Source organism: Pelophylax lessonae (genome assembly GCF_965119305.1).
Source record: "Pelophylax lessonae genome assembly, chromosome: 3".
NCBI classification, from domain to species: Eukaryota; Metazoa; Chordata; class Amphibia; order Anura; family Ranidae; genus Pelophylax; species Pelophylax lessonae.
In genome coordinates, this window is record NC_138770.1 from 545,300,919 (window position 1) to 545,313,108 (window position 12,190).

Here is a 12,190-nt window from a genome sequence, read left to right on the forward strand (position 1 = left end):
GTAAGGTTGGCAAATAGAATATCCCTAATGGGCTCAAAGTGGGACTTCTTTAGAGCCAAGAAGACCAAATTAATGGCGCTTTTCCACTGCATGGAACCGTACCGCTTCGGCACACTTTTGTGCTTTTCCACTGCTGGTACCGCATGGTATAGGGTCGGAAAGGTTCGGTACGGTACGGTATAGGTTTGCTTTTCCACTGCATGGAACCGAACGGTACGGTACGGCTCTGAAAAAACAGTACCTACTCGATTGTGGTTCCAACAGGTACCAAACTGGTACCATATCCCACAATCCTTTGCATGCAGTCACTACTAGCCACTGATTGGTCAGAGAATCCCACCCACCCCGTTGTTATCCCACCCACTCAACTTTAGTACTACTTTAGTGGAAAAGCAAACCTATACCGTACCGTACCGAACCGTTCCGAAACTATACCATGCGGTACCAGCAGTGGAAAAGCAAACCGGGCCGAGTAGAGCCGAGCCGGTACTTGCAGTGGAAAAGTGCCATAAGATCCCTGGGCAAGACAGGTGTACAAATAGGGGGAGCTATATGAACCACCCTCTGAACAAAGGCCCTAGAAATAAGCGGCCGGCATGTGTGAAAGAGGATGGCCAATGCCAAGGATTCTTATAGTCAAATGTTGTTCCAACCCAGACTGTAAAAAGGACAGGATACATCCCATGGAGTGCCATCTAGGGTGAAACCGCCATGCCTCACATCGTGAGAAGTAAACCTTCCAAGTGCAATGATAAACCTTTCCAGAGGCTGATTTCTTAGATATAAGAAGAGTAGGAATAACAGAATCAGAGAGACCCTGAAATCTCAGGACTTGAAATTCAACAGCTAGGCCATCAAAGCCAGCGACCATGAAGCAGGATAGTAGACTGGCCCTTAAGACTGCAGGTCTGGTCAATCTGGTAGTGCCCATGGATTACCTCCCAGGAGTCGAGGAATGTCTGTGTACCGAATCCTTCTGGGGCAGTTTAGTGCAACCAAGATCACCAGAAGGCCCTTCACCTTGTTCCTGCAAAGTGGTCAAGGGAAAATCTGTAGCGGAGGGAAGATGCATTTTAGCCCTATCCCACAGGGTCGCCAATGCATAGACTGCTAAAAGACTTTGGACCTCAGATTCTGGTCACAAACTTGTCCATGCTGCTGTTAAATCAGGATGCCAGCATCGGTCCATCCTGAAGCTGGTTGGTTTAACACAGCAAAGATAGGGAAATGGTCCTCAGTTTAGAAATGTTGATGAGATGAAAGCCACCATTGGGTATTAAAACTGTAAAAAGGCTTGAACAAGCCCTGAAACCGTTCTTCTGAAGAAACTGGTACAAAGTGAAGCTGTTGTAAGACAGTCTGAAAGGACTGCAATCTGAGAGAGATAGGCAGCTTTGAGGGCTGTAAACCGGGGGGGCAAAACACCTGCCTGTACGTCCCAGACTCATAAATCCAAAATTTCCTAAATACAGGTGGCCAAAAAGGCCTGCAGGCATCCCCCACTTGCACACCAGGAAATGCCTGTTCATTGTGAGGACTTATTGCCAGAGCTAGCTTGCTTGGATGTCCAGGATTTGCAACAGAAATGATTGAAGGGCTTGGCTTTTTAAAGTAGAGGTCTGGGAAGGATGACAGGTATCCTGAAACCCAGAACTCAAGGTGCTCTGGGCATCTTAGCTTTCTTCTTACTGGGTAGGAGAGTGCTCTTCACATCCATGACTTCCTTAATAAAGGTGTCTAATGACTCGCCGAAGAGTTGTTCTCCATCAAACAAAATCCTTTTTGGACTTTTTTTTTTACAAACTTTTTCTCCAAAGACCAAAAGATTTTGTGCATCTGTAATGACATGAGAGCCAGAATTTTTACACACCGAGTCTGCCAGACTGTCAACTGTCTGAGCAAGGCTACTGGTAGGAGCTCCTTTTTGGAGCACTGAGGGATCTGTCAGGATCGATCCAGGATTGTGCATCATGTGCTTAGCCCAGATAGTAAGGGATGGCAAACAGCTGCATGGCCAAGCTCAACAGAGCAATAGAGGCTTTCAGGAGAGTTCCAAACCTTTTGTCCTCTGGCTCTCTGAAGACTGGGACATCCTTATCCTGCGCCATAATAGCTGGACCCATCACAGGCAGTTTCTACATTTTGTGGTAGGCCTCCACTGTATAGTGGTGCGCAAACCTTCTGCTGTACACATTTTATCTGGTCTCAGCCAGTCCTTGTACAAAACAAACATTCTGTACTAGTGGAAAAGACCTAGGAGGTTTCCTAGATTCTGACCTATATGAAATTAGCAGCTAAATATAAATATTGGTGATTGTTCAGACTGCGCTTGCTTAACCTTAGATGATGCGTTGTACTGCAAATACTATAGTGAATACCACTATTAAATCAATCAAAGATCCAACATGATACTATAAAAGTGACAAATAAAGTACCATAGTGCAAAGGGTAAAATGCATAAAATGAATAGAAAGAAGGCCTTTCATAGTGTAAAATCCTTTTGTATTTGTTCTTAAAAAAGGTTAACAAAATATTTTAACGTTTTTATAAGAACAAATCCAAAGGGATTATACACAATGAGAGGCCTCCTCTCCATTCATTTTCTGCCTATATAAATACATTGTGGAGCTCTGGGACTGTGACAGGAGGAAGTCTGGCTTCGTGGGAAGTCTACAGGGAACATCACAGTGGTACAGGTCCCCCAAAAAGACCTACAAGCCCAGTTGACTTTCCTCACTATACAGTGAGGTAGTCAACAACATCTGTTTAATGCGGAGTTACTATATTACCTCACGTGATGGACACACAAGAAATATCCTGGAAACGAAGCACCTCATATTGCACTGAGAGATTTTTTTCAGTTGCACTATGGCACTTTACTTGTCACTTTTTGGTATCCTGTTGGAATTTTGATTGGTTTAATAGTTGTATTCACAATATTTGCAGTACAACTCATCAACTAAGGTTAAGCAAGTGCAGTCTGAACATTCACCTATACTGGCTTATCCATTTGGATAGCATAGACAGCGGCTGCTCATAATATCACTAATCATTTTGTGGTTACCTAGGCGCGGGTGTTTGATCTCTAAATATAACTATTGGTTACATTTATTTGCTAAACCCCTCTAGCATTCTCTAGAATTGTTACATTTTATCTCTTGTAGTAAAGACTTCTGCCCCTATTAAAAGAACGTTCATTTAGAAAAGAAAAAAAAAAATAACATTTTGTTTTTTCCCAATTTACAGATTTACTGGAAAATTTGCATTTTTTTTTTTTAAAACACAAACTCCTTGGAATCTATGTTAAACGATGCTGTTAAGTCAAAGCCAGCCAACAAATCTGCTTGAATACTGATTACCATGACAAAGGCCAGTAGCTAGTGGCACTTTGGGTCCACCTAAAAGCAGACCTGACTTTACAGCAAACTATTTTGGTTGTTTAGATTAGGGTTTGATTTAGACATCAGAATAGTCCTGGAATTAGAAACCATAGAACCATTTTTGATTAGACCAGAGTTCTCCTTTAATCATAAAATATTACCCTGGCAAAGTGATCATTTCCCAGTAGTGTCTGCAGTAGTAATGGGAGCTGTGCATCCAGATGGAGCTTGTGGCACAGATCTGTCAACTCATCTTTGTCCAGGTAACCCGTGCCTGTTGTGTCACAGCTGGTGAAGACCTCCTGTAGCTGGGACACATATTTGTTCTCGTCTTCCTTGTCCATCCCATATCAAACTACAAAAAAGAAAATGGAAAGTAGTCAGTAAAAAGAGTACTGGCCACATTACACAATGCAATGTAATTAGACAAAAGACAAACATAGTGGGGTCTCCATATCAAAAGGAACTATTTACATAGTAAAGTCACTTTGGGGTTGCTTTACCAAAACTGGAGATTGTAAAATCTGGTGAAGCTCTGCATTGAAACCAATAAGCTTTCAGGTTTTATTGTCAAAGCTTAAAGCAGAGTTCCGGCCACAAAATCGACATAATCGATTTTGTGGCCATCTTCACCTGAAAAGGAAATGGATAGTTACGTTTTTTTTTTTTTTTTTTTTTTTTTTTACTTACCTTGTTATTTTAGAAAGAAATACTCACCTTTCTTCCACTTCCTCCCTCGGCGGCCGCGGCCCGCGCCGTCACTTCCGGTTTGCAATAATTCCTGGGAGCTGAACGTCATCGCTCCCAGGAATCAATGCGACGGCACCGGCCCCACTCATCACTTCCGGTGCGACGCCGCATTCCCTGCTAAACAGCTTCTGGGCATACCGGAAGTGACGAGAGGGGCCGGTGCAGACGCATTCTGGGAGAAGAAGACACGGAAGAGGACGCAGAAGAGGACGCGCTGGCTTCAGCTGCCCACATCAGAGATGGCAACGCTGGAGAAGAAATTTTAAAAGTTAGTATTTCTTCTTACAGGTAAGTGCGAACCGGGACAGATCAGAGGCTAGCCATTGTGGAATGTACTAGCCCTGACTGTCCCGGGGGTATTTTCATTGAAATTTTTTTTTTTTTTGTGGCCGGAACTCCGCTTTAAAAGTATAACTAAATGCAAAACTTTTTTTTTTTTTAGCTTTGGATGAAGTGGAGAAGAATTAGAATGCTCGTCAATTTTTGTTGCTGTCTGTGCCCCTATTAGGGAGATTCAGCCTCTCTATGTGTTCTGTTTACCATTATCATTGAAAGGGAAAGTAAAAGAAAATCCTGAAATTTAGGTTGTCCCCAGAAAAGTAATAGAGAGGAAATCTTCCAATCTGGACCCTAGCTTTGGTAAGGAATTCCCTTAATTTGCAGGAATTTCCTCTCACTTCATGTTTGGCTATGGGACAGGGAGTGAAGGGAAATCTCTGCAATGGGACACAGATGGCAAAACAAAATCCGACAGGGCTTCTAACCCTCCCTTAGGCTGGCCATACCTGTTCAATTTTCTTGTACAATTATCTGTTAGATTTACCAAAAACTATATAATATGGAGTTCAAAACTAAACACTTTCAATTGTTTCCTATTAGGCAGGCCTTTGAACTGCATAGTTGAAGGTAAATCTAAAGAAAATTGTATAATGTATGGCTGGCTTACTCTATCCAAAATGGCAAAAAAAAAAAAAAAGCTTTGCTTATGGTTCTTTTTTAATCAAACCAGCTGAAGTTAGAATCTGATTGGTTACCATGCACAGCTGCAGCAGATTTTTTACTCTCCAGTTTTAATAAATCAACCTCTGTATCCTTGAATAGATATACTGTATACAGCATAAATGAGCCTCATATGGTGCCAGATCAATTGTGCCTCTACTGCAACAAAAATCTCCCTGCCAGTGCTGCTGAGCCTTCAAGAAAATGAAGCACCTAGGAGGGCAGCTTGCTTGTAAAGCTTCCATAATTCATCACAAGTTTGTAAGCACTTTAAGTAATCATTAGATCCAACTAAATGTCTGTGCTGTTAGATCCGTTTAAAGTTATTTATTTTTTTTTCTTTCCTAAATTTTGCACATAATTTCTATGTTTTGCTCCAAAGTTAAAATAAGACTGTACAAATACCCTTTGCCTTCCTGTTCAATGGAAATCTTTCTCTGAAGTCCGCAGGGAAGGGGACACTGCCAGAGTATCCCCTTCCTGGGTTCCAAAAGTGTTGGTTTCCATTATTCGGAGAAAGGCTGATTGATTTCATAGAAAGATTTCTTGTAAACTGTGCAGCATTCTGGCACAGCAGGCAGTGGGAAAGAGAAGTATTCAAACTCTTATTTTTTACAAATGTGTCTGTTTGGGGATTTTTTTTTAGGACAGTGTCCACTCAAAGGAAACCAGCAGTGAGAGATTACAGAGGTTTCCATTCCTTGCCTTTTCTTCTAAAGTCTAGTTTCCTGGCTGCCATGTTTTTCACATGGCTTCAGTATTTTCTGCCTCACTAACCTGTAGGAAGAATGCAGATCAGGGGTTCTGACTTATCCTGTTCCCGCCGTATGCATCTATGTGGCCTCTCAGTGGGTGGGCTTTAACACTGAGAGGCCACATATATGTGACCCAAACAGTTCTGAGCTGAGAGCACGCGCCATGCACGCTCCCAGCAGTTATCAGTGGGAACTGGAAAGCTCCCAATGCCTGTTTGCGATTGGGAGCTTTCTGATCATGTGACTACTGTGACAGCCAATCACAGCGGTCACATTATCAGAATTCCCACCTCCCAGCATTTAGAACTCTTAAAGGGCTGGGAGGTGGTCGGCGAGAAGGGGTTAAAGCGGTATTAAACCCAAAAGCAAACATTTTATTATATTGCAGCTTACCAATTATTAGATGTGATGGCTGCCTTCATTTTCTTTTTTTGGACTTTATTTCTTCTATTTTCATCTGATGATACAGCCAGCAAGTCTCTTGTTTTTCGCAGCACAAACGCTCCAGCGAAATGTATCCGTTTACATGGATGAGACAAACCACTTAGAGCAGAGTTCCACCCAAAAATGGAACTTCCGCTCTTTTTTTTCCTCCCCCCCCCCCCTCCGGTGCCACATTTGGCACCTTTCAGGGGGAAGGGGGGAACGGGTACCTGTTTTTGACAGGTACCCTTCCCCACTTCCGGGGATATGGCGCCGTCCCTCGGAAGTTCGGCCTCCTCCTCCGCCGCCGTGCCAATAGGAATCAGCAGCGCGCTTCGCGCATGCGCAGTAGGGACCCGCCCGTGAAGCTGCAAGGCTTCACTGCAGGGTTCTCTCACCGGCAATGGCGGTGGCAGCACCCGACAGTTGATGGAAACATAGGCTGTGGTGCCGACATCGCTGGACTTCACGACAGGTAAGTGTCCTAATATTAAAAGTCAGTATATGTATGTATATGTAGCTGCTGACTTTTAATTTTTGGAGGGAGAGGCGGAACTCAGCTTTAACACTGGCAGGGGTGAATAAAATGATCAGCTTTTATTTATTTTTGCAAAAACCTATATCCCAAGAGGAAAAAAACTGTTTGCTGTAACTGATTATAGAGTGTGAGCTTGAGTTTGGCTTTAAAATCTGCTAATACATTTAACACTACCCCCCTCCCCAGACTGACAATGCTGCTGTCCCTTATGTGCTCATTCCAACAAAGCTGTGTCACTAATACAGGTGGTGTGTTACTGGCCAGATCACCAGGTGAACACAGCCGGAGGAAAGCCAAGAAAAAGAAAACTGAGGCAGTCACATCACAACTGATGAAGTCACATTGGTAAGCTGCAATATATTACATTTTTGGTTTTGGGTTTAATACCACTTTAAGTGAACCAGTGCTTTGTTCGTGTAGGGCAAAGAAACAGGTTCACTTTGTTGCCAAACTTTCCAGCAAGATATAATTTCCTTTCCTTGCTGAGAGAAGCAAGAAGGGGAGACCTTGTGTGGGTTCAGAGTCACTACACAATGCACTTAAACAGGATTGTGGACAGTCTCTGCACCCCTATATAAGAATGATGGACAAAGCACCAACACGTGAGATGAAGGGAGTAATGGGCTCATGTACAGACCTTTTCGTCCGAGGAAGGATCGTACGATTTTCTGACAGTTTTCAGTTTACTGACAGCTTTCAGCAGCCGATTCTAACCTTCCGAATGAAAATTTCCAAAGGGACAAACTTGACATTTTTTCTCGTAGGGTAAAGTGACCAGGGTAAGGTGAAATCTGGGGACATATTATTATTTATTTTTTTTTGTTGGCAATTGGTAAACTAATTTTTTTAAGCATTTTCCTCAAATTATATATGCAGTGTATGTGGTATGCTACATAAAGAATGCAGGGCTCAGGTGTGTGCTACATAAAGAATGCAGGGCTCAGGTGTGTGCTACATAAAGAATGCAGGGCTCAGGTGTGCGCTACATAAAGAATGCAGGGCTCAGGTGTGTGCTACATAAAGAATGCAGGGCTAAGTAGCACTCAGGAGCACGCTACATAAAGAATGCAGGGCTCAGGTGTGTGCTACATAAAGAATGCAGGGCTCAGGTGTGCGCTACATAAAGAATGCAGGGCTCAGGTGTGTGCTACATAAAGAATGCAGGGCTCAGGTGTGCGCTACATAAAGAATGCAGGGCTCAGGAGCGCGCTACATAAAGAATGCAGGGCTCAGGTGTGTGCTACATAAAGAATGCAGGGCTCAGGTGTGCGCTACATAAAGAATGCAGGGCTCAGGAGCATGCTACATAAAGAATGCAGGGCTCAGGTGTGTGCTACATAAAGAATGCAGGGCTCAGGTGTGTGCTACATAAAGAATGCAGGGCTCAGGTGTGCGCTACATAAAGAATGCAGGGCTCAGGAGCGCGCTACATAAAGAATGCAGGGCTCAGGAGCATGCTACATAAAGAATGCAGGGCTCAGGAGCGCGCTACATAAAGAATGCAGGGCTCAGGTGTGTGCTACATAAAGAATGCAGGGCTCAGGTGTGTGCTACATAAAGAATGCAGGGCTCCGGTGTGTGCTACATAAAGAATGCAGGGCTCAGGTGTGTGCTACATAAAGAATGCAGGGCTCAGGAGCGTGCTGCATAAAGAATGCAGGGCTCAGGAGCGCGCTACATAAAGAATGCAAGGCTCAGCTGTGCCCAGAAATGCAGCCTCACCAGTGCCCAGAAATGCAGAAGCGAAAGGGAAATGGAAAGATCATCACAAAGGCCGGCGTCGCCCACTGTGTGAGCTTTAATTTGATTAGCCAGATGCCTGCAGTCACACAAGCCCCGCCTCCTGGATCGGCTCCTACCTATGATAGACAGCACACACATTGGACAAGTGTGCTGTCTATTAAGGAGCCAAACCAGGAGGAGGGACTTTGGGTGACGGCGGGTGTCCAATGATTACAATTAAAGCTGACAAAGCGAGCGACGCCGGGATTCCTCCCCCCCCCCCCCGTTGGTATGCCACTGGCTTCAGCATCCCCCTCTGCCTCAGCACCCGCCCACGATCGGCCCTGCCCCTAGTGCTGTCCCAGCACTCCGGGGACAAATTCGGGGAAAAACGCTCCAGGGATGGTGTCCTCAGTACGGGGACTGCCCCCGGAAACTGGGTATGCCTGCTCACCCTATGGTAGGAAACAGAACTAAAGATTTTCAATTAATGTGTCCTATTTACGTATGATTTCTGTATGAGAAAAATCTGAAAAGAAAGACAGCGCATGACCAGAAACAATGAACAACAAAAAAAAAAAACCTTTGTCGTACGAGAATTTTCATACATTATTTCCTCGGTTCCGACTTTGCTGTGATACAACGAGGAAAATCGGATGATCGTTTGCCCAATTTTCTTATAGTGTGTACCCTCTTCGTGTCACATGCTTTTTTATACCTGGACGCAGCAGGTATTTATTTGACTCATGGTGTCTAATTGAAGCAGCAGGGGAGCAAAGGGAAAGCAAATATGAGCTGCTTGGGAGGGGACATTAAAGAGGCGCTCCAGGCAACTATATAAAAAAAAAAAAGTCAGCAGCTATAAAAAGTGTAGCTGCTAACTTTTAAAAAACAGCCACTCAACTGTCCCACGGTCCAGCGGTGAGCTCACCCTAGCCGTCTTTATCCTCCGTCCTCTTCACTTTGGGGCACCCGGCTGTGACAGCTTGCGGCTTCATAGCTGGGTGCCCACTGTGGATGCGTGTGTCCCAGAAGACTGCAGGGGGAGGGAGGAGAACTTCTGCTGCCGAGCAGATGGAAGTGGGAGCAGGTACCTGTCAAAATTGGGTACTTGCTCACACCCCTCGCTCCTCACAAGTGCCAATTGTGCAAGAGGAGTGGGGGACGAGTCCTTAAAGTGGAACTTTCCCTTATGGGTGGAGTTCTGCTCTAAATTGGATGGACAAAGCTTAGGTTTGCTTCAACTAACTTCAATCTGAATGAAAACAGCCAGGAATCTAGCAACGGTACTAGGAGATCAGCTATGGCAGCCTCATCGTTTTAGCTGGCCTCTGACCCACTCTGACAGCATGCAGAGCTTTCTACACCACATCGCGATAATCATTGTGGAACAAAGCAATGGGAATGTTTTTCCCTGTAATTCAACTGCTATTTTAAGTGAAGCCTGACATCCTGAATACTATGTCAGCACATTTTTTTCTGCACAGTGCCCAACTTCAGCGTAACCAATCAGAAGAAAACCACAAATCTAATATAAACCCCAAATTCTTTCTAAAGTACTCCCCGCCAACATACAGTATCCTCACATTGGGACTTTTAAAAGTACTATTGTATCCTACCAGGATTTATGACAATGTTAACTTTTATAATAGAAATGCTCACAAGTGCGCTACTGTAAAACAGAATTATTGTTTAAAGTAAAGCTGTAATTTCACAACTCTGGGTATACTAAAATACCAAATGGTATGCAGAAATTAATTTCAACTTCCCTTTTCAGCAGATTGAAGAATGTGATTACTAATAGGAAAGTCTGATGCACAGCATTGCTTTCACATCTTGCTACGTAAACTCATTTATTTATCTACTCATTGAGGTCTCATGTACAAAGGATGTTTGTTTATTTATTTAACTCTCCCAGAAGCCAGCAGCGTTTTTGCAGAAAAAAAAAGCCTGATGCTTGTAAAACTGGCTAAAGTTTATTGGCCAGAATAAATAGTTTAATCTGGCCATGGAAATGAATTAGGCTCGGTTTCCACTAGTGCGGCTACGAAGTCGTGCTACTTCTAGCACGACTTCGTAGCGAAAGTAAACTGCGGCTTCAGTGAGACTTGTCCCTCATATATAGAGGGAAGTCGCGCTCAAAAGTAGTGCACGATCTACTTTTGAAGTCGCCGCAACTGAAGCCTCGGCAGTGGAAACAGGCCCCATTGAAAACAATGGCTTTTGACTTGCTGTGCGACTTGACATGTGTCAAGTCGCACCGCAAGTCGCACTAGTGGAAACCGGGCCTTAGGCTACATTCACACCTGAGCGTAGCGTTTTTCGCGCGTTTTTTACCGCGATTTTACCACGATTTTTACCGCGATTTACAGGCGTTTTTTGTGCAGGCGTTTTTTGATTGGATAGATACCAATGGAAAACGCCTGTAATCTGCCCAAAAAGAAGCTCATGTACTTTTTTGAGCGTTGGGCGTTTTGTAAACAGCGTCAAAACGCTCAGATGTGAACAGGGGCCATTGAAATGAATAGGATTTGTCTTGTTGGGCGTTTTGAGAGCTGATCCTAGAGCAGAAAAACTCCCCAAAAACGCCTAGATGTGAACGGAGCCTTAGGCTCCATGTACACGGGACGTTGTTAAAAGTCCCTTTGAATGCTGGAATTTTTAGGACGTTTGAAACGTCCGTTCGGTCACGTTTGTACCCGCGTTTAGCGGGCGTTTAGCAGCGTTTGCAGGCGTTTGCGTTTAGAAGCGTTCCTAGAGGTCAAAAAAATTATTCCCTTTCAAAATGGAAAAACGCGAACGCTAAACACGGGTCATCGCGTTCAGACGCGTTCGGACGCGTTCAGACGCGTTTGTGCGTTTGAAACGCCGGGAAACACACGTTCGAACGCAAATAATTGCGTTCTAAAAACAGTCCCTGAACGCAACTGCCTGCAAATGACTGTAAACGACCTGGTATACATGGACAGATAAGATAAAATGTAGATGGGTTCAGGGGCTTCTGAAAAAAACGCCCAACTGCTCCTAAACGGCCATTTCCAGCGTCCCGTGTACATGGAGCCTAAAAGTGATACTAAAGTCTTGTTTTTCTTTCTATAAAAATAACAAACATGTCACACATGTGGGTTTGCACAGAATAGCCTGGATGCTCCTCTTCTTGGGTCCCTCGCCAGCGCTCCTACCCCTCCCTCCTATCGAGTGCCCCCCGAGCCGCAGCTCTGTGTGTCCATTCAGACACAAAGCCGTGGTTTGGCCCTGCCCCCTCTCTCTCCTCATTGGAATAACTGACTTTGATTGACAGCAGCAGGAGCCAATGGCACCACTGATGTGTCTCAGCCAATCAGGAGGGAGGGTCCCGGAGGACCGAGGCACTTGTGCACATCGCTGGATGAAGATGGGGCTAAGGTAAGTATTAGGGGGAGCTGCTGCACACGGAAGGTTTTTAATCTTAATGCATAGAATGCATTAAAATAAAAAAACCTTCTGCCTTTTAGAGCCGGTTCACACTGAGGCGACACGACTTCGGGGGGCGACCTGTGAAGTCGCGTGCACCGCTGTGCACTGCGACTTCGGCGCGGCTTGCAGGGACTTCACATAATGGATGTCTATGCAAGTCACTCCCA

General features: G+C 44.5%; 1 protein-coding gene across 3 annotated transcripts in view; it reads right to left on the minus strand.

Annotated features, from left to right (window-relative positions):
* Positions 1-12,190, minus strand: part of NINL (ninein like) — a 246,067-nt gene that overhangs the window by 185,223 nt on the left and 48,654 nt on the right. For all 3 annotated transcript variants that reach the window (XM_082252540.1, XM_082252541.1, XM_082252539.1), the window contains exon 2: positions 3,542-3,735. In XM_082252540.1, coding sequence (XP_082108666.1) covers positions 3,542-3,724 — 183 coding nt within the window. In that variant the 5' untranslated portion in view covers positions 3,725-3,735. The remainder of the gene's footprint in view (positions 1-3,541; positions 3,736-12,190) is intronic.